This window comes from Barbatula barbatula (assembly GCF_947034865.1).
Source record: "Barbatula barbatula genome assembly, chromosome: 2".
NCBI classification, from domain to species: Eukaryota; Metazoa; Chordata; class Actinopteri; order Cypriniformes; family Nemacheilidae; genus Barbatula; species Barbatula barbatula.
Window position 1 is genome coordinate 1,713,698 of NC_136767.1, and position 27,012 is coordinate 1,740,709.

Here is a 27,012-nt window from a genome sequence, read left to right on the forward strand (position 1 = left end):
CTTTTTCGAGTATTACTAATTAACAACAGATTTCTGCTGTTTACGATTTATAATTTAGAAGGATTAAAATGTGTGCTGCTATTTTGAAATTATGACGCTATTGACCCGGAAACAAAGGTATAAATCCTAATATAATCAATAATATATAACCATGCTATTTGTTAAAAAATACAAATATTCACTCTTATTCCCCCAAAAAGAAAAAATAACAGTTAGCTTGCGATATGTGCCACCTCTATCCGTACAGTCAACGTGACGTCACTTGCTTACGGTAACACGTGAAAAGAGAATAAAAGTTGAACCGCTGTGAACTTTAAACATTGAAGCGACATGGCAGCTCCAGATGCATTCAAAGTAGGTTGAGTTGAGGCTTATCTTAAAGTATGTATACAAAAATAAAATTGTCAAGCACCACCGTTGTCGCTTATGAATGGCAAAGCACACATGACGGTAAATGTGATGCGTCCGTTTTGTAGGTTTCCTCCCTGAAGGATAAAGTCGCACTGATCACGGGTGCAAGTTCGGGGATAGGAGCTGGAACGGCTCTGCTGTTCGCTAAACTCGGTGCCCGGCTGGCACTGAATGGACGGGACGTCGAGAATCTCACCAAAATCGCACGAGAATGCGAAGAGTGTGGCGCAGTGAAAGTAAAGCCAACATAACAGCCAGGTGTCAGTAGATATTGGCAGAATGTTTCCTTACAGATTCACCTGTGTCCATTTCTTTAGCCTTTACTAGTCCCAGGAGACTTAACGGACGAGGATAGAGTAAAGAAGACAGTCGAAGACACCATTGCGCACTTTGGAAAGCTGGATGTCCTTATCAACAGTGCAGGGATCTTGGCTATGGGCAGCATAGAGACTACTGATATGGCCCAGTATGATAAGGTCATGGCTGTGAATGTCAGGTAAAATGAACACAATGAAAGACTTGCTCATAGTTCACCCGGAAATCTAAATTCTCTTATCATTTATTTGCCATCAAGTCATCAAAACCGTTCTTCTCTGGAACACAAAAGAAGATATTTTGAGGAATGGTTCAGTTATTTTGTCCCTACATGGTAAGTCATTGTTGTTTGGTCACGTTTTTCAAAATACATGATTTTGTGTTCTACAGAAGAAAAGCAAACACAGGTTTGGAAGGACATGATGGTGGGTAAATGATGAACACATTTTTATTTTTGGATGATCTGTCCCTTTAAGTTAAGGATTGTGTATCTTTTATCTTTCAGATCTGTCTATCATTTGACTCATCTGTGCGTGCCACATCTCATCAAAACTAAAGGCTCCATTGTAAATGTGTCCAGTGTCAATGGACAACGATCAGTGAGTATACATTCATTCATTCAGTTGCAACAAACCGTATAAACACAGCATAAACACTTTATTTTGAGATGACCCTGAACATGTTTTTTCCTCTTTTGTAGTTTCCTGGTGTACTTGCCTATTGTATGTCAAAATCAGCCATTGACCAGTTCACAAGCTGCGTTGCCCTCGGTGAGATGATATCTCTTGAATACAGTGGTGATTGTTTACCTTGAAAGTTTCTTGACCAAATTATTTTCATTTTAGAGTTGGCACCAAAGCAAGTACGCGTCAACTCAGTATGGTAAGTTTCTGTTATTTTTCACACAATGTACAGTATTGTAGTGTGACATGAAATTATTAAATTTAAACGTTTTACAGTCCGGGGGTCATTGTAACAGAAGTTCACAAGCGTGCAGGACTGGATGAAGATCAATATACTCAGGTACACTGTAAAGGTTGACTGCATATTTTCACTTTGATGGAAGATATAATACTAAAAAGGGCCTTTAGTAAAATGTGTCCTTGCGTCCAGTTTCTCGAGAAGTGCAAACTGACCCATGCTCTCGGCAGACCAGGTGAAGTAGAAGAGGTGGCTCACGCTATTGCCTTCCTGGCCTCTGATGCTGCAACCTTTATAACAGGAGTCAACCTTCCAGTGGACGGAGGTCGACATGCTATGTGTCCACGGTAATGTTTTGGTGCCATGCTACAGTTGTCACAGAGGAGTGTTTGTAAAAGCAAAATAAACTAAGCTTTGCATTATGTGTTTTCTACTGTACCACATAAACATTCGCAAAGAAAGCACTTTTCATTTTGTATCTGACATTATTTACTACAGAGTCACAGCAATGTTCGCAGAGTTGTTTACACAGATGGATTTATGGCGACATTTAATACAGACAGGGGTGTTAAACACAGTGTTCAATAACAGTTGTAAAATATACAATTGGAAATATTACGATAACATCCATTCATACAGTTAGCATTTCAAAACTGAAACATGGTCTGTTCAGATATACTGCAACAGTATATTATAGTCTTTACAAAAGATATGACCCAAATAATGCCACAGCAGCATTCAAAGGAAACTCAATACTATAGTTTATATCCTTCAGCCTTATATGTGAAAATATGACCGTAAACCTGACTTTAAATTAGTACATGTATAAGCACATCTTGTTTTCCGTTGCCAGAGTTTTTAAAAGACAAAATCGTATACATCTTGTATAATAAAGATATAATAAGATTGACTTCCCTTGTATGGACATAAAACGGCTTAAAAACATCTCTTAAAATATCTACTTTCATGTTTCACAGAATAAACAGGTCCTGAAAGACATGAGGTTGAACAAATGATGACAAAATTAAAGTTTTGCGGTGAACCCTCACTTAAAATATAAATGGTTTAGACTTTCATAGTCCTTCTAGCAGACTGCCTTCATTGGCATTGTCAAAACTGTTCTTGCCGTGAATCTGCTTGAGGTGTTTGCGGAGAACTGGTTTATGTGCGAACACCATGTCACAGTAGTTACAGCGGTGCGGTTTGTCCCCGCTGTGAAGGTTCAGATGGTCTAGCAGCGAACATTTCTGAGTGAAAGTCTTTCCACATATCTTACACTGGAAGGGCTTGATGCCAGCATGGACGCGCATGTGCCGATGCAGGTTGCCTTTCTGTGTAAATGTCTTTCCACACAAGAGGCACATGAACAACTTGTGCATCTTCAAATGATTAGCGTAGTTTTCTAGTTGACGGAATACACGGGCACATTTCGGGCACTGGTGATACCACTGCATGCCTTTTTCGCCATTTCGTGAGCACCCCCAAAGATTCCCCTTCCCGGATACGCTGGGTCCCGGTGGGGACAGTGAATATTCAGCCACAGGGTTAGCAGCGGTCCCGGTGGGGCGTGTTTCGACTGTGGAGTTAATCAGGGAATGTTGTGGCTCCGGTGAGCGCAGTGCAGGAGAACGAGATGAGCGTTGGAAGTTATCAGGGACGTCTTGCATCCGGTCTTCAATCGACTCCACCTTAATGATGCTAATAGGACTGTCCTCTTCTCTACTCCTGCTGTTTCTAAACGCTGGCTGAGATGTTGGCTCTATGATTACATCATCGTCTTCATCAAACTCATCTTCCCCTTCATTGTCCACCTCATCATCATTATCATCATCATCACATATTGTCTCCACGAGAGGCGCACCGCCCTGCGCATTGAAGTCCGGAGGCTGCCGGGACGATGCCTGTTCATCTTTGACCTCGTGTGGTTTAATAAATTTATTTAAAGCTTCAGTGCACTGCTCTACGATATGTCCCATCTGTAGGAAACTGGCGACCGTTAAATAGTGTACTAATTCCAGCTCGGGAAACTCGAGTGTCCCGGTGTAACAGGAGAGAAGAAGTCTCTGTCCAACTTCTGCATCTTGTTGTGTGGATATTTGTATTTCATTCGAGTCCTGAAGGAAAAACTGGTCTCTTAGGAATGGGGAGCCTGCAGCAAACACCACTTTGTGTCCGGGTACTTCTAAGTCGTTGATGCGCACGATGACGTCACAGAAGCGTCTGTCTCTTCGGAGAGCATTCATCTTTTGAAGCATGGAGTCGCCAAACGTGGGAAAGTTGAACTGCAGAATCACCCCGTCCTGGGCCATGATATACTACAAATAAAGGTAATGTGCAATTTATTGAAAATATTTAGATATTCACGTTTGTACCCTCATAATAGCTAACTAATACATAGTTTAACTATTTGTTGTAAAACTACAGTCACCACAAATGTACTATGGTAACACTCATTGCTGTGTGTTACTAAGTACTTAGTAACTGTAATTGAATTACTTTCCCCTTGAAAAGGTTAAGTAAAGGATTACTCTTATTGTTTCTGTAATTGAATTACAGTTACTTCTGATGTAATTAACTAAATACTGTGTAATATATTCAAAAGTGGAAATGACATCAGAATTATAAGTCTAACTTTAAAATGTATGCTTTAATGTATCCTTCTCACATTTGTATACTTTGGTCAGTTAAAAAGAATAATTGATGTAGTTATTTATTTGAATTAAATAAGCCGTTTCATGTCTATCCTTGAATCAATTCTAATCTAAGTTGATGTAGGACATAGAAAGTAACTGGTAATAAGTGATTAAATACTTTGGGGAGATATCTAATTGCACTATTGAATGGTTTAATTGGTAGCTAGAACTAAATGTATTTTTCATAGTAACTGTAGTCAGACTATAGTGATCATATTTTAACCATTTAATATTTGTAGTGACACAACTGCAAGAATATATCAATCAATAATAGCCAATAATACTTTAATAAAGCAATGGATCATTTCTATAACGGTAACGTTAACCTACTAACGTGCCTGTCTGTATTATGCTATTTACAAACACGTGTTTGACGACATACTTGTATATAAATGACACGCTGCTTAAAACTAATTGTATTTTCTGTGATAAAAGACTGAGATGGTGAAATGTTGGCTCAGGCCTGTATAGTGTGTATCTATAACACAAGCAGCGGATGAAGGACAGTAATGAATACCGGGGAAATGAAGACGAATACAAGAGCAAGGTAAAAAGAGTTTATTTAAAACATACCTTTAATGGATTTTTAATACGTTGTCTTGGAGATGCAAGTTATAAAGCGACTGCAGGCGACTGTGTGGCGGAAGAGGTTGCGCTATGAGCTACACGAGTCACCGCACGCGATTGGTCGGCGACATTTAAAGGGGCAGGACACAAATACATGTGGCTCATTGTGAAAACAAGACGTCATGATGTATTTTTTATTTATTTCTGATCTCGTCATTAAATGCGATACGTTCATTTAAGTAATAAATGAAGTGCTCCTACAGTAAGCTATGCCAGCTTGTCTAGTCATTTGTCCCCTTCAAATAGTGTTGTTTTTATTCTTTGAGTAATGTGGTTGGCTGTTTTTCATTAGAAATGCTCTCAACTTAAATTCTTTAGAGCAGGTACACAGTGCTTTTTGAATTTTTTTTAAATGTGCAAGAGGAACAGGAAACATGAGTTTGTCAATGAAAAAACATTTATTCTCATAACTTTTCTCACGCTTTATTATAAACATCTCTCTAATTCAGGAGAATAATGAATGAACAAAATGTATATACTTTTAATTCAAACATATTGTCTCACATATTGGAGGACATTAACATCATATGCACCTTTTGTCATGCACATTTAAAGTGTGCTAATCTTAAATGCACATAAATTAAGTGCACTTTTTTGGCCCACCCCCTCACATATTGGTGGACATTAACATCATATGCACCTTTTGTCATGCACATTTAAAGTGTGCTAATCTTAAATGCACATAAATTAAGTGCACTTTTTTGGCCCACCCCCTCACATATTGGAGGACATTAACATCATATGCACCTTTTGTCATGCACATTTAAAGTGTGCTAATCTTAAGAGCACATAAATTAAGTGCACTTTTTTGGCCCACCCCCTCACATATTGGAGGACATTAACATCATATGCACCTTTTGTCAAGCACATTTAAAGTGTGCTAATCTTAAGAGCACATAAATTAAGTGCACTTTTTTGGCCCACCCCCTCACATATTGGAGGACATTAACATCATATGCACCTTTTGTCAAGCACATTTAAAGTGTGCTAATCTTAAGAGCACATAAATTAAGTGCACTTTTTTGGCCCACCCCCTCGCATATTGGAGGACATTAACATCATATGCACCTTTTGTCATGCACATTTAAAGTGTGCTGATCTTAAATGCACATAAATTAAGTGCACTTTTTTGGCCCACCCCCTTACATATTGGAGGACATTAACATCATATGCACCTTTTGTCATGCACATTTAAAGTGTGCTAATCTTAAATGCACATAAATTAAGTGCACTTTTTTGGCCCACCCCCTCACATATTGGTGGACATTAACATCATATGCACCTTTTGTCATGCACATTTAAAGTGTGCTAATCTTAAGAGCACATAAATCAAGTGCACTTTTTTGGCCCACCCCCTCACATATTGGAGGACATTAACATCATATGCACCTTTTGTCAAGCACATTTAAAGTGTGCTAATCTTAAGAGCACATAAATTAAGTGCACTTTTTTGGCCCACCCCCTCACATATTGGAGGACATTAACATCATATGCACCTTTTGTCATGCACATTTAAAGTGTGCTAATCTTAAATGCACATAAATTAAGTGCACTTTTTTGGCCCACCCCCTTACATATTGGAGGACATTAACATCATATGCACCTTTTGTCATGCACATTTAAAGTGTGCTAATCTTAAGTGCACATAAATTAAGTGCACTTTTTTGTCCCACCCCTCACATATTGGAGGACATTAACATCATATGCACCTTTTGTCATGCACATTTAAAGTGTGCTAATCTTAAGAGCACATAAATTAAGTGCACTTTTTTGGCCCACCCCTCACATATTGGAGGACATTAACATCATATGCACCTTTTGTCATGCACATTTAAAGTGTGCTAATCTTAAGGGCACATACATTAAGTGCACTTTTTTGTCCCACCACCACCCCCTCACATGTTGGAGGACATTAACATCATATGCAGCTTTTGTCATGCACATTTAAAGTGTGCTAATCTTAAATGCACATAAATTAAGTGCACTTTTTTGTCCCACCCCCTTACATATTGGAGGACATTAACATCATATGCACCTTTTGTCATGCACATTTAAAGTGTGCTAATCTTAAATGCACATAAATTAAGTGCACTTTTTTGGCCCACCCCCTCACATATTGGAGGACATTAACATCATATGCACCTTTTGTCATGCACATTTAAAGTGTGCTAATCTTAAGAGCACATAAATTAAGTGCACTTTTTTGGCCCACCCCCTCGCATATTGGAGGACATTAACATCATATGCACCTTTTGTCATGCACATTTAAAGTGTGCTAATCTTAAATGCACATAAATTAAGTGCACTTTTTTGGCCCACCCCCTCACATATTGAAGGACATTAACATCATATGCACCTTTTGTCATGCACATTTAAAGTGTGCTAATCTTAAGAGCACATAAATCAAGTGCACTTTTTTGGCCCACCCCCTCACATATTGGTGGACATTAACATCATATGCACCTTTTGTCATGCACATTTAAAGTGTGCTAATCTTAAATGCACATAAATTAAGTGCACTTTTTTGGCCCACCCCCTCGCATATTGGAGGACATTAACATCATATGCACCTTTTGTCATGCACATTTAAAGTGTGCTAATCTTAAATGCACATAAATTAAGTGCACTTTTTTGGCCCACCCCCTCACATATTGGAGGACATTAACATCATATGCACCTTTTGTCATGCACATTTAAAGTGTGCTAATCTTAAATGCACATAAATTAAGTGCACTTTTTTGGCCCACCCCCTCGCATATTGGAGGACATTAACATCATATGCACCTTTTGTCATGCACATTTAAAGTGTGCTAATCTTAAGAGCACATAAATTAAGTGCACTTTTTTGGCCCACCCCTCACATATTGGAGGACATTAACATCATATGCACCTTTTGTCATGCACATTTAAAGTGTGCTAATCTTAAGGGCACATACATTAAGTGCACTTTTTTGTCCCACCACCACCCCCTCACATGTTGGAGGACATTAACATCATATGCAGCTTTTGTCATGCACATTTAAAGTGTGCTAATCTTAAATGCACATAAATTAAGTGCACTTTTTTGTCCCACCCCCTTACATATTGGAGGACATTAACATCATATGCACCTTTTGTCATGCACATTTAAAGTGTGCTAATCTTAAATGCACATAAATTAAGTGCACTTTTTTGGCCCACCCCCTCACATATTGGAGGACATTAACATCATATGCACCTTTTGTCATGCACATTTAAAGTGTGCTGATCTTAAATGCACATAAATTAAGTGAACTTTTTTGGCCCACCCCCTTACATATTGGAGGACATTAACATCATATGCACCTTTTGTCATGCACATTTAAAGTGTGCTAATCTTAAATGCACATAAATTAAGTGCACTTTTTTGGCCCACCCCCTCACATATTGGAGGACATTAACATCATATGCACCTTTTGTCATGCACATTTAAAGTGTGCTAATCTTAAGAGCACATAAATTAAGTGCACTTTTTTGGCCCACCCCCTCGCATATTGGAGGACATTAACATCATATGCACCTTTTGTCATGCACATTTAAAGTGTGCTGATCTTAAATGCACATAAATTAAGTGCACTTTTTTGGCCCACCCCCTTACATATTGGAGGACATTAACATCATATGCACCTTTTGTCATGCACATTTAAAGTGTGCTAATCTTAAGAGCACATAAATTAAGTGCACTTTTTTGGCCCACCCCCTCACATATTGGAGGACATTAACATCATATGCACCTTTTGTCAAGCACATTTAAAGTGTGCTAATCTTAAGAGCACATAAATTAAGTGCACTTTTTTGGCCCACCCCCTCACATATTGGAGGACATTAACATCATATGCACCTTTTGTCATGCACATTTAAAGTGTGCTAATCTTAAATGCACATAAATTAAGTGCACTTTTTTGGCCCACCCCCTTACATATTGGAGGACATTAACATCATATGCACCTTTTGTCATGCACATTTAAAGTGTGCTAATCTTAAGTGCACATAAATTAAGTGCACTTTTTTGTCCCACCCCTCACATATTGGAGGACATTAACATCATATGCACCTTTTGTCATGCACATTTAAAGTGTGCTAATCTTAAGAGCACATACATTAAGTGCACTTTTTTGTCCCACCCCTCACATATTGGAGGACATTAACATCATATGCACCTTTTGTCATGCACATTTAAAGTGTGCTAATCTTAAGGGCACATACATTAAGTGCACTTTTTTGTCCCACCACCACCCCCTCACATGTTGGAGGACATTAACATCATATGCAGCTTTTGTCATGCACATTTAAAGTGTGCTAATCTTAAATGCACATAAATTAAGTGCACTTTTTTGTCCCACCCCCTTACATATTGGAGGACATTAACATCATATGCACCTTTTGTCATGCACATTTAAAGTGTGCTAATCTTAAATGCACATAAATTAAGTGCACTTTTTTGGCCCACCCCCTCACATATTGGAGGACATTAACATCATATGCACCTTTTTTCATGCACATTTAAAGTGTGCTAATCTTAAGAGCACATAAATTAAGTGCACTTTTTTGTCCCACTACCACCCCCTCACATATTGGAAGACATTAACATCATATGCACCTTTTGTCATGCACATTTAAAGTGTGCTAATCTTAAGAGCAAATAAATTAAGTGCACTTTTTTGTCCCACCACCACCCCCTCACATATTGGAAGACATTAACATCATATGCACCTTTTGTCATGCACATTTAAAGTGTGCTAATCTTAAATGCACATAAATTAAGTTCACTTTTTTGGCCCACCCCCTCACATATTGGAGGACATTAACATCATATGCACCTTTTGTCATGCACATTTAAAGTGTGCTAATCTTAAATGCACATAAATTAAGTGCACTTTTTTGGCCCACCCCCTCACATATTGGAGGACATTAACATCATATGCACCTTTTGTCATGCACATTTAAAGTGTGCTAATCTTAAGAGCAAATAAATTAAGTGCACTTTTTTGTCCCACCACCACCCCCTCACATATTGGAAGACATTAACATCATATGCACCTTTTGTCATGCACATTTAAAGTGTGCTAATCTTAAATGCACATAAATTAAGTGCACTTTTTTGGCCCACCCCCTCACATATTGGAGGACATTAACATCATATGCACTTTTTATCATGCACATTTAAAGTGTGCTAATCTTAAGAGCACATAAATTAAGTGCACTTTTTTGTCCCACCACCACCCCCTCACATATTGGTGGACATTAACATCATATGCACCTTTTGTCATGCACATTTAAAGTGTGCTAATCTTAAGAGCACATAAATTAAGTGCACTTTTTTGTCCCACCACCACCCCCTCACATATTGGAGGACATTAACATCATATGCACCTTTTGTCATGCACATTTAAAGTGTGCTAATCTTAAATGCACATAAATTAAGTGCACTTTTTTGTCCAACCACCACCCCCTCACATATTGGAGGACATTAACATCATATGCACCTTTTGTCATGCACATTTAAAGTGTGCTAATCTTAAGAGCACATAAATTAAGTGCACTTTTTTGTCCCACCACCACCCCCTCACATATTGGAGGACATTAACATCATATGCACCTTTTGTAATGCACATTTAAAGTGTGCTAATCTTAAGAGCACATAAATTAAGTGCACTTTTTTGGCCCACCCCCTCACATATTGGTGGACATTAACATCATATGCACCTTTTGTCATGCACATTTAAAGTGTGCTAATCTTAAATGCACATAAATCAAGTGCACTTTTTTGGCCCACCCCCTCACATATTGGAGTACATTAACATCATATGCACCTTTTGTCATGCACATTTAAAGTGTGCTAATCTTAAGAGCACATAAATCAAGTGCACTTTTTTGGCCCACCCCCTCACATATTGGAGGACATTAACATCATATGCACCTTTTGTCATGCGCATTTAAAGTGTGCTTATCTTAAATGCACATCAATTAAGTGCACTTTTTTGGCCCACCCCCTCACATATTGGAGGACATTAACATCATATGCACTTTTTGTCATGCACATTTAAAGTGTGCTAATCTTAAATGCACATAAATCAAGTGCACTTTTTTTGGCCCACCCCCTCACATATTGGAGGACATTAACATCATATGCACCTTTTGTCATGCACATTTAAAGTGTGCTAATCTTAAATGCACATAAATTAAGTGCACTTTTTTTGGCCCACCCCCTCACATATTGGAGGACATTAACATCATATGCACCTTTTGTCATGCACATTTAAAGTGTGCTAATCTTAAATGCACATAAATCAAGTGCACTTTTTTTGGCCCACCCCCTCACATATTGGAGGACATTAACATCATATGCACCTTTTGTCATGCACATTTAAAGTGTGCTAATCTTAAATGCACATAAATCAAGTGCACTTTTTTTGGCCCACCCCCTCACATATTGGAGGACATTAACATCATATGCACTTTTTGTCATGCACATTTAAAGTGTGCTAATCTTAAATGCACATAAATTAAGTGCACTTTTTTGGCCCACCCCCTCACATATTGGAGGACATTAACATCATATGCACCTTTTGTCATGCACATTTAAAGTGTGCTAATCTTAAATGCACATAAATCAAGTGCACTTTTTTTGGCCCACCCCCTCACATATTGGAGGACATTAACATCATATGCACTTTTTGTCATGCACATTTAAAGTGTGCTAATCTTAAATGCACATAAATTAAGTGCACTTTTTTGGCCCACCCCCTCACATATTGGAGGACATCAACATCATATGCACCTTTTGTCATGCACATTTAAAGTGTGCTAATCTTAAATGCACATAAATCAAGTGCACTTTTTTGGCCCACCCCCTCACATATTTAACTGAAGGCTCATTTGCACTAATGGACCACGTCCATAACTGCATTAACCCATCTACTGCACTGTAATTCTATTAACTGCATCTACTCATCTATTGCACTGTAATTTCAATAACTGCATTAACTAACCAACTGCACGGTAACTCTATTAACTGCATCTACTCATCAATTGCACTATAACTTCAATAACTGCATTAACTAATCAACTGCACTGTAACTCTATTAACTGCATCTACTCATCAATTGCACTGTAACTTTAGTAACTGCATTCGTAACTTTAATAACTGCATTAACTCATATACTGCACCATAACTTTAATAACTGCATTAACTTCAACAACTGCATTAACTCACCTATTGCACTGCAACTTTAATAGCCAATGTCAATAAATGATGCATACCTAAGTCACTTGCACTATTTTAGTCTAATTATTATCTGTTCATATCCACCTGTACATTAATGTTCATAGTATATAGTCATCTGTATATATTGTTCATAGTATATACCTACTGTCATATTTTCATAGAACATTCCTACTGCAAAATATTTTTATAGTCCATGCCCACTGTATTATATTCTCACTATTGTATTCTGTATTTATTCTAACTGTATATCCTGCACTTGCTAACTGCACTTCTGGTTAGACCTAAACTACATTTCGTTACACTGTACTTGTATATGTGTAATGACAATAAAGTTGAATCTAATCTAATCTAATATTGGAGGACATTAACATCATATGCACCTTTTGTCATGCACATTTAAAGTGTGCTAATCTTAAGTGCACATAAATTAAGTGCACTTTTTTGTCCCACCCCCTCACATATTGAAGGACATCAACATCATATGCACCTTTTGTCATGCACATTTAAAGTGTGCTAATCTTAAATGCACATAAAATAAGTGCACTTTTTTGGCCCACCCCCTCACATATTGGAGGACATTAACATCATATGCACCTTTTGTCATGCACATTTAAAGTGTGCTAATCTTAAGAGCACATAAATTAAGTGCACTTTTTTGTCCCACCCCCTCACATATTGAAGGACATTAACATCATATGCACCTTTTGTCATGCACATTTAAAGTGTGCTAATCTTAAATGCACATAAATTAAGTGCACTTTTTTGGCCCACCCCCTCACATATTGGAGGACATTAACATCATATGCACTTTTTGTCATGCACATTTAAAGTGTGCTAATCTTAAATGCACATAAATCAAGTGCACTTTTTTGGCCCACCCCCTCACATATTGGAGGACATTAACATCATATGCACTTTTTGTCATGCACATTTAAAGTGTGCTAATCTTAAATGCACATAAATTAAGTGCACTTTTTTGGCCCACCCCCTCACATATTGGAGGACATTAACATCATATGCACTTTTTGTCATGCACATTTAAAGTGTGCTAATCTTAAATGCACATAAATCAAGTGCACTTTTTTGGCCCACCCCCTCACATATTGGAGGACATTAACATCATATGCACTTTTTGTCATGCACATTTAAAGTGTGCTAATCTTAAATGCACATAAATCAAGTGCACTTTTTTGGCCCACCCCCTCACATATTGGAGGACATTAACATCATATGCACCTTTTGTCATGCACATTTAAAGTGTGCTAATCTTAAATGCACATAAATTAAGTGCACTTTTTTGTCCCACCCCCTCACATATTGAAGGACATTAACATCATATGCACCTTTTGTCATGCACATTTAAAGTGTGCTAATCTTAAATGCACATAAATTAAGTGCACTTTTTTGGCCCACCCCCTCACATATTGGAGGACATTAACATCATATGCACTTTTTGTCATGCACATTTAAAGTGTGCTAATCTTAAATGCACATAAATCAAGTGCACTTTTTTGGCCCACCCCCTCACATATTGGAGGACATTAACATCATATGCACCTTTTGTCATGCACATTTAAAGTGTGCTAATCTTAAATGCACATAAATCAAGTGCACTTTTTTGGCCCACCCCCTCACATATTGGAGGACATTAACATCATATGCACCTTTTGTCATGCACATTTAAAGTGTGCTAATCTTAAATGCACATAAATTAAGTGCACTTTTTTGGCCCACCCCCTCACATATTGGTGGACATTAACATCATATGCACCTTTTGTCAAGCACATTTAAAGTGTGCTAATCTTAAATGCACATAAATTAAGTGCACTTTTTTGGCCCACCCCCTCACATATTGGAGGACATTAACATCATATGCACTTTTTGTCATGCACATTTAAAGTGTGCTAATCTTAAATGCACATAAATCAAGTGCACTTTTTTTGGCCCACCCCCTCACATATTGGAGGACATTAACATCATATGCACCTTTTGTCATGCACATTTAAAGTGTGCTAATCTTAAGAGCACATAAATTAAGTGCACTTTTTTGGCCCACCCCCTCACATATTGGAGGACATTACATTATATGCACCTTTTGTCATGCACATTTAAAGTGTGCTAATCTTAAGAGCACATACATTAAGTGCACTTTTTTGTCCCACCCCTCACATATTGGAAAACATTAACATCATATGCACCTTTTGTCATGCACATTTAAAGTGTGCTAATCTTAAATGCACATAAATTAAGTGCACTTTTTTGGCCCACCCCCTCACATATTGGAGGACATTAACATCATATGCACTTTTTGTCATGCACATTTAAAGTGTGCTAATCTTAAATGCACATAAATCAAGTGCACTTTTTTGGCCCACCCCCTCACATATTGGAGGACATTAACATCATATGCACTTTTTGTCATGCACATTTAAAGTGTGCTAATCTTAAATGCACATAAATCAAGTGCACTTTTTTGGCCCACCCCCTCACATATTGGAGGACATTAACATCATATGCACTTTTTGTCATGCACATTTAAAGTGTGCTAATCTTAAATGCACATAAATCAAGTGCACTTTTTTGGCCCACCCCCTCACATATTGGAGGACATTAACATCATATGCACCTTTTGTCATGCACATTTAAAGTGTGCTAATCTTAAATGCACATAAATTAAGTGCACTTTTTTGTCCCACCCCCTCACATATTGAAGGACATTAACATCATATGCACCTTTTGTCATGCACATTTAAAGTGTGCTAATCTTAAATGCACATAAATTAAGTGCACTTTTTTGGCCCACCCCCTCACATATTGGAGGACATTAACATCATATGCACTTTTTGTCATGCACATTTAAAGTGTGCTAATCTTAAATGCACATAAATCGAGTGCACTTTTTTGGCCCACCCCCTCACATATTGGAGGACATTAACATCATATGCACTTTTTGTCATGCACATTTAAAGTGTGCTAATCTTAAATGCACATAAATCGAGTGCACTTTTTTGGCCCACCCCCTCACATATTGGAGGACATTAACATCATATGCACTTTTTGTCATGCACATTTAAAGTGTGCTAATCTTAAGTGCACATAAATTAAGTGCACTTTTTTGGTTCAACCTTCTATTTCCCTACAGACCAGCTAAGATACTTCAGACCAGCTAAGATACTTCAGACCAGCTAAGATAATTCAGACCAGCTAAAATAATTCAGACCAGCTAAAATAATTCAGACAAGTTAAAATAATGCAAACCCAACCCCAACTACATCGTTGTTGTGACGGGGCTTTTCCTCTTAAAGCGAGGTCGAGATTAAGGCCTCGCTCATCACTGGTTGAGGTGATAACATTAGCTCAGAAGCAAGCAAATGCTCAAACTGTGATTTCACAGACGGCTAATCCAGATATTGAGCCCACCTCTCACATCGTTGTTGAAAGATAGCTGTTTCTCTAAAGGCGATATCGGGTTTAAGGCCTTGAATATATGGAACACGCGGGGATGAAACCTTAAGTCTTCCGTAGATATGTGGCTGTCTTTCTATCTCATATATCTGGCCTTGCCAGCTGAAAGTGAAAGCCGTTTGCTCAATCTGGGATATCACAGACTGCGTGTGCAGATATGGAGCCCACCTCTCACATCGCTGTTGAAAGAGAGCTGTTTCTCTCAAGGCGATGTCGGGTTTAAGGCCTCGAGTATATGGAAGCCACGGGGATGGAACCTTACGTCTTCGGTCGCGAAGTGCCTGTCTTTCTTTCTCATATCTCTGGGCTTGCGAGCTTAATGAGCCAGCCGTTACACTGAAGACCTGGACGGCCAATTTTGCCATCCTTAAAAACATGACTTACTTGATCTGACGAGTGAACCCGCTGTGAGTGAGCTGAGAGTCTGGAGGCAGTTTGTCGCTGCAGGGGATTTCCCACAATTATGGCGTCATGGAGTCAGTCGGTCGAGTCCAATGAGCGAAGTGAAGGTGTCGCGTTGTTATGTGTTGTTTTCTGAAATTACGTTTTAAAAAATGCCTGTTTGTATTACACCCGCAACAGCGAGTGGAGCTTTAGCGCTGAGACGGCGCTAAACTGTTGTAATTAAAATGCTAACAGCTAATAAAAAGCTTATTTTCGGCCCTTTCTCTCTCTCTCTGAAAGATTTCACCACACAGTAAGACTGCTAAAATAATCGTTTAATTTAATTTTGGTAGCTTTTCTTGGAGATGGATAGCGCAAATTCCGTAGATTTAGCTCATTTCTATGGTATGCTATAGCTAAAGTATTTTAAAAGTTGTTATTGGACATTTGACAACAACTTGTTTACAAACATGTTACGTTAGGTAGCCTACATCTAAAACAGGGGGGTCCTAAATACATTTATTACAGGCACAGAGTAGGCACCTACTACACTTACAGTATGTTGGAGGCTAGTGTAACTTTTATTGTCCGTTGTATTGCCCAAAGTGTAGGCTGTATCGTGTAATGGCATTGTTATAATCATAACAGCAACAACGATGAGGAAGACCTACTTTGCAGTTTCAAGCAAACTCCATCTACTGTTTCAAAATCTCTCAGGGATAACAAACTAAACAATGCATTTGGAGACACTAGATGCACTTGTGTCTTATTGTCGCTGCCTTGTAATAGGTTTTCCATCAACTGTAAAAAGGTTTTCCGTAGGGGTTAATATACAGTTTTATAAAGATCAAGATGATTTGATGTCTTAAAGCAAAATGTTGTGTACCTACTGATTGATACTTCATATTTGATTTGTTTCGATCACATCAGATATGTTAAAATTCTCTTCAGACTGGAATGCATCTAAGCTTGAAGTCTTCAAATTAAATGCGAGAGCCAGGGATGTCTTTGTAATAGATTAGCCATTTTACCAGAACTAGGATGGAGGAATAACATGCGTTTCATTTAGAAACCCTCACAAAAGCATGGCACTCGAAACTACACTTTTGTGGCAGAGCGGTTCTCAAGGTGAGGTGGTCTTGATTTTGTCCTTTGGCACGGCCTCTCACACTCCACCCTGGCCAATGACACCCGACAGGTGTACATACCCATTCGAAGCTACATATCATTTTTCTTCTGCCTGTAAAACTAGTACTTCATTCAGGATACCAGCTAGTATAGTATGCGTTTTGTTTCTTTAATGTGCTATTCTTAAATGACCCGCTCTATTGCGACTCGCCTTATAGAATCAGACCTGGAGAAGTGAAGAAGAAACAATATCAGCTCAGCGCAAAAGCAGTGATAAAATAATAGAGACATTCAGATATTTATAAGAATGTATGTCGGAATTATTTGTACCCTTCTGGCTAATAAAAAGGCAAAACTAATCTATTGGATTTATTTATTCAATTTTTGCTGCTGACCAATGGACAAGCAATACAAATGACACCACTTCTTTTTAATAATTTGAATGTTTATTTACTTCTTGGTAAATGGAACAGTCTTGTGGTACATCTCATGTACCCATGAATACAAACCACAACAACGTGGACTATGATCAGTGTAACTTGTGAGCCTAACTCACTTTTTTCGTTCTTCTATCTGTTCCACCTCACTAGATTCATCCACCACCTTTCCATTTACCATGGTCTGGGTTACCACCTTGACAATCTTCCTGGTTCTGACTTCAGGATCTTCTTCAAAAAGACAAAAAACATGAACATGTTCAAATTTCATATTGATATTAATAATATCAGTACTGTCCGTTCACAACTGACTTACTTCTAGGAGGCGGCTTCTCTTTAATTCTAAAAAACAAAAATGAAACATGTAATAAATGATTGCTTATTTTACAGACGCTTCAATAGAATCAAGATTCTTCTTACACTTCCTCTCCATCCAGCAGTCTTCTGTAAGTGGCGATTTCCAGCTCCAGATTCTGTTTGATTCTCAGTAACTGCTCATAATCGGTTTTGATTCTTTGCATGTCCAGACGTAGTTGTGAGAGTTCGTCCTCCAGTTGCGTGAGCATGCCCTGGAGTCGCTCGATCTCAAGGGTGTAGTTCTGATTCGTCTCTCCAAGGTTTCCCTCGAGAACACCGACCTGAGGTGAGACATAAGGTTTAGTATTGAGTAAGAAAAACGAATATGCGATTTGTGAAGCACTTTAAGCCAAACCCATAAGAAGTGAGCAACTGGAAACATAAAATAAGAAAATATTTTTCACTGAAGATGCTAAAACATAATTCCCATTTGTGTTTTCCCATCATTTTGATGGGTTTACTATTACTGCACAATATATGGGAAAATATGAATAAAGAATGAGTACATGTCCTTAAACTTTTGACCTACAGTATGTGTGAACAATTATTTGAACAACCCAATGAAAAGCCTTTACCCCCCTTTCAGCCCATGGGATGTGTGTGTTTTTAGATTGTCATCACTTATAATATCACACGTGATTATAGATGATTTATGACTGTACATGTTGACATGTGGTGTCTGTTTAAATGGGGAAGAACACCAGATGTAAGGAATTCTGGTTTCCTGTGCTGAAGGGATGGCCTTGACACGTCTCAACATTTGTTGTCAAACAAAATAATTGCACATGTAATATACCTGTAGTATATGTAATATAAAACAACATGTATATAAATTTATTTAAAAATTAAAAGGTCTTTAAAAATCTATTTTGGACAGATGACAACCTGACATAAAAAACTGCTTTTAGGGCTGAATAATCCTGTTTGTCCCCAAAACACATTTTGTAATTTGAATTCTCAGCTAATTTTAATATAATTAATTCTGATAAATAATCATGTCATGTGATTAATTACATTTTTATTGATTAACAGCCATAATCAAAGCATAAGCAAGGTAAAACGAATTTTTTCCCCGAATTAGTTTAATTCTGTTTTTATAACCGTGACTGTAGCACTGAGAATTGGAGTCACCTGTTTCCGCAGACTGTCCAGCTCCCCCTCCAGCGCCTGCATGAAGCGCCGTCTTTCATTCAGCTCGCTCTGAGCACATCGCAGAGCTTCATTGCTCTCTTTCACCTCCGACTGCACGGTCTCCAGCTGTCACATGTGTACACATCAGCCGTGTTTATTGTATTGCAGAATAAACATTCATTCAGACACACCTGTGTTTGCCGTGAAATCGAGAATCTAAAAATAGATCGGTCAGTTGTGCTGGCTGTGGACTGACCTTCTTCAGGTACCACATCTCAGAGTCCTCTTTGTTCTTCCGTGCAATGCCCTCATACTGTGCCCTCAGATCTGCCATGATGGCTCCCAGGTCCGGCCCCTGTGCCGCATCCACCTCCACGTTCACTTGCTCGTTGGCTAGACGGGTCTTCAGTGCGCTTATCTCCTACATGTAGACAGACGGGATGGAATCAGTGTTTGATAGGATTTATTTAAACGTGTGTGTATGAAATGTTTTTATTAGATTACAAAATATCAAACCAAGTGGCATCGGCAGAGAAATGGTGGCTATATTGTAGATAGTTAAACGTCTGACATGAAAAGTTTGAAATAGATCAGAGATACTTCAATGTTTGAACTAAAGTCTGTACATATATTATACCGTGTATTTATATATATAGTGTGTGTATATGGGTCTACATATTACCTCATCATGATTCTTCTTCAAGAAATAGAGCTCCTCTTTCAGACTCTCCAGATCTCCTCTGAGGGTGGCGATGATCTGATCATGATCAGATTTAGCTCGTCTCAGAGCGTGGCAGTCTCGCTCAACTGACTGACAAAGAGTGGCTTCTGCCTCCCATCTGTTTATAAACACAACAAAGTATACCACCAATACTTACAAGTACAAAAACATCACATCGTATTCAAAAACATGAAATAAAAAGAGCAAATCTCACTTGACCCTAAAATCATCTGCTGCAAGCTTCGCATTGTCAATCTCCAGCATTATACGTGCATTCTCCAAGTTCTTCTTTCTCACCTAGAAAAAAACACATATGTGATGTCACTGCTCTCATACAATATATATACATATAATAAAATACTTAACAAGACATTCTTTTAACTTTGACAGGTGTAACCGCAGCAATGACATAGATGCGTGGATCAGGTGACATTGAGATTACCACCAACCTCTTGTCCAATTGCATATGCCTGAGCCATCATTCCTTCAATGTCATGACCCTTGGGTGTTCGATCGATCATCATCTGTTTGATCTTTATCTCCAGGTCAGCGTTGGACTTCTCCAGGGTGCGCACCTTCTCCAGGTAAGTGGCCAGTCGATCGTTTAGACCTTGCATGGTTTCCTTCTCGCTAGCGCTTACTCCAAAACCATTCAGTGAGAGGTTGCTGAGGATGTTTAGGCCGTTTCCCAGGGAAGTGGATCGAGACAGGGACAGCGTGGTGGCTGAGGTGAGGGACACGGGGACTTTTGACCGTCCCCGAACCCCACTGTCCCGCACAGACATGCTGGAGAAAGAGGGCTGCCGTCCAGAGTAGCTATGAGTAGAGAAGCTGGAGGTCATGATGCTCGCAAAACGAGACAAAAAAGCTGATGAGAGAAATATTGATGTTGTTTGTTAGTTGTTTCAATGCCATCGCATAATATTAGTTATAGCTCAGATTAACACTGATTTATGGATTCTTTAGTTTTCGACACCAAATTCACAACCTTTTGTATTATTCTGCCATAAAAAAAAATGTAATGGGTGATATTTAATGTTTTTCTTAATGCGATGACAATATAATAATAGTATGAATTTGTATGCAATATTGTTAAAAAATCCATATCATTGATTAATATGCAATTAACTATTTATTTGTTTGCAAAAAAGAAGAATGAACCTTGCAGATTTGAAAATTTGTACTTACACTGATCAGATGAGAATCTCCTAGATTTTGTTTTGTCCTAGGAGGATCTGGTGGCGTGTATACGTGGCGTTCAGGTGAGATGAGTATTTGAGCTGGGACTGCTCCTAAAAAGCTGTTGTCTATGGAAATCTGTGACTGACCAATCACGTTGCTCCCCTGGTAAATGGGTATTTCCTGACTGAAACCAATAAAACACAATACAGTTTTCCCAAGGCACTATGCACAGACTGAGCTATTTTTTTACTTGAGTGAAAATGAAAACTGAAATGAAGTAGAAAAAATATATTTTCATCATGATGCTTTTCTTTTAAGTTTTAGTTTTACCAAAGGAATTCACACCAGGTAATACGACTGATAATTACTGTTCACAAAGGAGGTGACTTCATATCCACCATGGGACAGGATGTACTGTTATGATCATTACCCCATTTTTTCTAAATCTAAGGTAACCAAAGACAAAGTCTGTACACTGACACCATTCAGGGAGTACAATGAGCAGTAATTTGAGAGCCGGGCTTTAACATGGAGACGGGTCTCTAACTATAGGCTGAGAGAAGCTCGAACAATGAGGAGAGAGAGAGAGAGCGAGAGAGAAAGAGAGAGAGAGCAGAAAGGCAAAACCCCTGAGAAATTGTTTAGAGATGAGGTGGACCCAATCACCTGCTTTATTTCTGGCTCTCATTTAAAACATGGATTCTGGAAACAATCTATTGTCAAGATATTGTTAATATGTTTCACTTTTTTTATTATACAAAATACGTAGAAAATAAGTTCATAATTAATGTAACGTAAAAAACGTTCACAGTGCTTTTCCAAAACTAGCTACTAACATGTTTTTTGGACATGTACCATGATGAGACTGTTTCTTCCCTTGGCAATGCAGTTTAATTTGTTTCAGTGATTTGTTTTATTACGTCAATTAAATACACATAGTAATGATTTAATATTGAATAAAAGTGCCACAACATTACACACAATCTGATACATCACTTTACCATAGCACTACCACAGTATTTTTTATCATTTTTTTTTTAAATAACTCAATATTACTGTTAGTTTAACAGTTGGTTCTTCTACAATAAATGTGTTTGCATGTATGTAAACACTAATCACACACCTTCATAGATTCGGCTCCATCATGTGGATGAAATTGCGCATTGTATCAAAGCTGAAACTAAAAATGACAAAACCCTCATGAGCAATTTAACTCTGACTTTATGCTGCCATTAGATACCAAATTATACAGTATAAATACTTATAGTTGTCCAATATTCTGAGAGAATGTTGAGTGCAAAAGTGAGATATGTGTATTTTATAATTGTTAAAACTGAGTTACTGTTGGCTGAGAGTTTGCTATACATTGGCTACACGTTGTTTGATGTGCGATGATGTTTGCTGTTGTTTTGTTTAGTGACAGAGAGATCAGAAGAAATCTGACACTTGCTACAGTTATTGTTTTGCTAAAGAATAGAGACCTTTCGTTTTAAAAGACTCGGAAATGATTGATCGTAGCAGGTAAAGATGTTAATAAATGAGTTGAACAAATATAATACTGTGTTGAACTCGAGACGATATACTATAAATTGATAAGAATGAAACTAGAGCCAGATGAAAGAGGAAAGCCTGCAAGGAAAGTCACAATGCAATTTTCCCAGGGCACTGTCCATTCACTACATCAAACAATTTTTATATTTCAAAATAAAAGTAGACAGTAGAAAATGTAAACAAAACATGTTCTTAATAATGCTATTCTTTTATTCCCTGAAACTAAAGTAGTTTAAGACAATGTAAAAAGTAAGCTCTTGTGGATGACATTTATATTGTTGTGAATAAGAGATCTGTCTAGATACAGATGGCGATCCTATGAGAGATTAGGTTTAGACTGAATTGATCACTTGGTGTGTATAGATCAAGATAAACTGTGTAGGGGTATAAAAGAAGTTGCCCAAATAACAAGCCATTTAAGTTTCATTTTTGGCCATTGTGACTTATTTTAATGCGCCAAACATAAGTGTGTTCAAATCAATAGAACACTTTGTTCAAGACATGTTGACGTTAATGGACAGAGCAGTGGATCAATGCATCATGAGAATTCAGTGGTCACTGGAAAATTGCTCACTGAAAGAAAAGTATGATGGTCATTAATTAAACACAGTGTCAAAATTAGAGCCCTTTAACCTCTGGCACAATGTCAATGGATGAAGAACAGTGATGACTGAATTTTATCAGGTCATTAGTTGAACTGTGACAGATAATTGCAATTGATAAGAATGTGCATTTTGGGGGAAAAGCATATCAAACTTAACTATCTTTTTCAGTAAGTGTACATTGTACAATAATAAACATCATCTATGTGACTTTTAGCAAAGTGTTGTGACTAATGGTTTGCCTCTTTTCCCCACTAAAACAATGTCAGGATTTACAAATTATAATTGAAAATGTTAATACAGATGTTTACTGTTTTTATATCGACCGCTTTTTTCTTCTATTCTATGCTTTTAAAATATTTTGAAGACCTAACATTTCATCATAATGCCTTATTAATGTTTAAACTGTTGCTTGTGTACTTAAATAAAAACAAATTACAATTGATATAATTACAACTACATATTGGTAATCAAAGTTTTATCCCCGCTTAGCTTTTTGTAATTTTTGCAAATTGTGTACATTGTATAACAAAATTATTTTACAACTTGAGTTACTTCGAATGACTTGGCACACACATAAAACATACATCTCAGAGTAAAGGAACAGAGGGCACTGTGGACACATTTGTCTCAGTGAGTCTCGAGTCTACCTGAGGGCAAGTAGAGAAGGTTATCTGACAGCAGTGGCATTTCAGAAGTGAAGGAGGAATTATGTGGAGGAATTATATCATGGACGGGGTTCCTCTTCTGTCTGGCTCTACAGTTTTGGAACCAAACCTAAATTAAAATAAAATGATATAGAATGTTAATGAAAACTTAATGGTTCAAATGAAATGGCCTTGAGTCTTTGAATCCATATTTCAAACTAAACTATTGTGTTTGCAGTGTAAAGGGAGCATGCATGATTAAAACTATTGACGAAAGCATCTGCAAAATATTTAAATTGTTATGTAAATGAACATCATAACTTAAGCAAGCTGTTATGTACCTGTATAACTCTTCTGGTCAGTCCAGTCACTTCTGCCAGCCTCTGCAGTGTTTGTGCATCAGGGTTCTTGTCTCGGATAAACTGAGTCTGCATAACCTGCATATAACAGTATCACACGCAGCCTTTTCTGCAGATGCATGTCATTTTCTATCAGTAATAATAATAATTTCAGATATCTTACCATCTATAAAGAGAAGGACAGTAAGCATAAGCATTAAAATGATCTATTATAAATAAAAATTACTTCGCAGGTACCTGAAGCTGCTCTGGAGTGAAGGATGTACGAGGTCTTTTCTCTGTTTTTGGGATGCAGTCCATCGGTAAATTTCCTTCCAAATGTGCTACACCCCCTGTTTAAAAAGTAAAGTTTATTAATTCAGATATCACATGTGAAATATACTTTAAAAGTTTTCATTTCTGTAAAGTACTAGCTGTTAGTCATATCTGCTAATAATAACTGCAAAAAGATACGAGAGAAACATTTTACCATTGTCTGACACACGCTGTAGGTTAAGCAGCAATATGTCGTAGTGAAGGCGACAGAGAACTTGGTTCTCCACCAAGCCGAACTCTTCACCTGTAGACAGCTGCCTTTTACAAGACATACATGCGAAGCAGGCGAGATGGTATATATCGCTTCCTGCCCGCCGAACCCAGTCATTCTCACTGACCGTATGTCGACATCGAGCGCATTTTATGGCAAAAGCACTGAAAACAATATGTGATTCAACATACTGTACATCATGGCAAATAACATCAGTGACGTAATCCACAGCATGCATAGATTATGCTTTGTATTTGAATATACAGTAGTAAGTATAGAAATACAAATTGTGCACAGAAAATTAAGCATAACCGCGGTTTGTTTATCAGTTGTTATTTCTGTGTTGATCTTTTTGTGAAATCATATTTTTGAGTCATTCTCTTGGCTCGTTGCTCATGTGGTGGTGTGTAATTATTCCCCTATAGCCTTTTTAAATGATAGCAAAGCCCCTATAGCTAAACTTCGGTTTACACAAGCGCGACTACCATGAATACTACATTTTTAATACGTCTTTGAAGAAAGACGTCACTTTCAAAATGAAATTCTGACAGCTTTTACTAACCCCGTTTTAAACCTTTCTAATTCTTTTTCTTCTGCAAAACACAAAAATACATATATTTTGAAAAACGTTGGTATGGGTTTTTGGTTAAACCAACATTTTCCAAAATATCATCTTTTGTGTTCTGCAGGAGAAAGTCATACAGGTTTGAAATGACAAGAGGGCTTAAATAATGACAGAATTCTCATATTCAAGGTGAACTACGCCTTTAATAATATATTGAAATAAAAGGTGAATGCTTCAGTTTTCCAAAGCTGCTAAATTTGGGATAATCTCTAGGAGCTAAATAAAAGGCGAGGGGAATCAAATAAAAAAGTACACCAACCCTCTCATCAGGTAGTGGTCTGGCTTTTGTTGAAACTAGTAACTTTGTATTAGCACCTATCCTACTATTGCTCTTTTATGACATATCGCTTATTGCTCCCCGAACTCTTTGTATTAAATGGATAAAAGCGTCTGCTAAATGTAAATACATTTCACTCAAACAAAATAGGCAATTTGGCTCCAAAATCCAGCACAGAAAGTAGCATCTGCTTCATTGTAAAAGTTTGTCAAAAAGTTAACTTTCATATCTTTTTACTGAATTATCATAATATATGAAGAATACAGTGTCTTAAACTATACATCAGACGATATCTGAAATGGCGAAGACTTTTATAGGCCCAAATCTACACCGAAAGTAGAAATATAGCATCGAGATTTACCTTGTATAATCCGTTTTACAGAAAATCTCCTTATTTCTGATGAAGCAGCTGTCATGGTGACCCAAAGACATCGCACACACCGAACACTTCAAACACTTGAAATGCCAGGTTAATCCGTGCACCTGAGAGAATATGTTCAGTTTTAAGTTAAAACAATATTGTTTACACCTATTCTTCATTATCGCAATATTGCTTGTACATGTAAAATATCATTTTATCATCTGTATTCAATTTGTGTCTGGCTATTTCGTCTTTCTCACTCGCTCAAACTCACCGTCAAAAGGTAACGGTCCAGAATTCCCCGCGCGCAGCGCGCGCACGTGAATGACCGGTGTGACAGCGGTGATGTCCCGAGTGACCTGTCTTCCCAATGCCCGGTCAAAGCTGACTTTGGAAATAGGTTTAGTTCATTATTTCGTAACTATGTAGCTGTTATTTTGCTAATAAAAACACTATTCGTATTATATGTAACAACCTACCATGTCTGTGCGTCACGGTGCGCGGTGAGAAGAAGAATCGAGATGTTAAAATTGACAATCAGTCACCAAAGACGCTATTTCAGACAGGTCCCCTCACACTTATATCAAACCAGGCCCATTTATAAGAGAATGATCGATTAGCTCATGATATTAACATCTGAGACCTTCGCGATGATTACTATGTGCCATACAATAAGATAAGAGTCCGTATAATTGGATGACTTGAAACGCTTGTGATTGGAGATGAAGTGCAAATTTAAACTGTCAGTCAAAGGCGATCTTAGGCCATATGTGAAATTCAATATAGGCTGGGTTTTCAGAGTAATCATGGCATTGCCAGCACTAATCATGCCATATACACGTTTTTGTTTCCTTAAATGACAGCAAACAGAAACGTTTACGTTTTTTTCCTTAACGCTTTAATGCTTTCTTTAATGATACTTGGTTTAAAATATATACAGTAATTCTTAGCAATGGTCCACAAAATGTCTTCAGAAAGCCAGAATCTGTGTGTGTGCGGTCCTGGAAAACAATATATTGTCCCATTTCTAAAAGAATATCAAAGTT

General features: G+C 37.7%; 4 protein-coding genes across 5 annotated transcripts; 1 reads left to right on the forward strand and 3 right to left on the reverse strand.

Annotated features, from left to right (window-relative positions):
* The first annotated feature begins 107 nt into the window (after positions 1-107).
* LOC306906827 (3-oxoacyl-[acyl-carrier-protein] reductase FabG) lies at positions 108-2,157 on the forward strand. Its single transcript, XM_079478497.1, has 8 exons — positions 108-354; positions 477-647; positions 729-907; positions 1,232-1,325; positions 1,427-1,496; positions 1,572-1,608; positions 1,686-1,749; positions 1,840-2,157. The coding sequence occupies exons 1-8, from the start codon at positions 331-333 to the stop codon at positions 1,996-1,998; spliced, it is 798 nt and encodes a 265-aa protein (XP_079334623.1). The 5' UTR covers positions 108-330; the 3' UTR covers positions 1,999-2,157.
* zbtb26 (zinc finger and BTB domain containing 26) lies at positions 2,100-16,174 on the reverse strand. 2 transcript variants are annotated; one of them, XM_079478475.1, is made up of 2 exons: positions 4,914-5,020; positions 2,100-3,962 (listed from the first exon to the last, which is right to left on the reverse strand). In XM_079478475.1, the coding sequence occupies exon 2, from the start codon at positions 3,954-3,956 to the stop codon at positions 2,721-2,723; it is 1,236 nt and encodes a 411-aa protein (XP_079334601.1). In that variant the 5' UTR covers positions 3,957-3,962; positions 4,914-5,020; the 3' UTR covers positions 2,100-2,720. The 2 variants fall into 2 exon arrangements, with proteins under 2 accessions (XP_079334601.1, XP_079334602.1); XM_079478476.1 differs by lacking the exon at positions 4,914-5,020 and adding an exon at positions 16,063-16,174 and having other exon boundaries at positions 2,123-3,962.
* A 1,199-nt stretch (positions 16,175-17,373) lies between these two features.
* krt1-c5 (keratin, type 1, gene c5) lies at positions 17,374-20,678 on the reverse strand (the record flags this gene model as incomplete). The annotated part of the gene is made up of 9 exons (XM_079451104.1): positions 17,374-17,416; positions 17,747-17,858; positions 17,944-17,969; positions 18,048-18,265; positions 19,116-19,241; positions 19,372-19,536; positions 19,798-19,954; positions 20,051-20,133; positions 20,286-20,678. The coding sequence occupies 9 exons, from the start codon at positions 20,676-20,678 to the stop codon at positions 17,374-17,376; spliced, it is 1,323 nt and encodes a 440-aa protein (XP_079307230.1).
* Positions 20,679-23,801: 3,123 nt separating this feature from the next.
* lhx6b (LIM homeobox 6b) lies at positions 23,802-26,037 on the reverse strand (the record flags this gene model as incomplete). The annotated part of the gene is made up of 5 exons (XM_079449917.1): positions 23,802-23,948; positions 24,160-24,255; positions 24,415-24,509; positions 24,647-24,867; positions 25,967-26,037. The coding sequence occupies 5 exons, from the start codon at positions 26,035-26,037 to the stop codon at positions 23,802-23,804; spliced, it is 630 nt and encodes a 209-aa protein (XP_079306043.1).
* Positions 26,038-27,012: the final 975 nt, after the last annotated feature.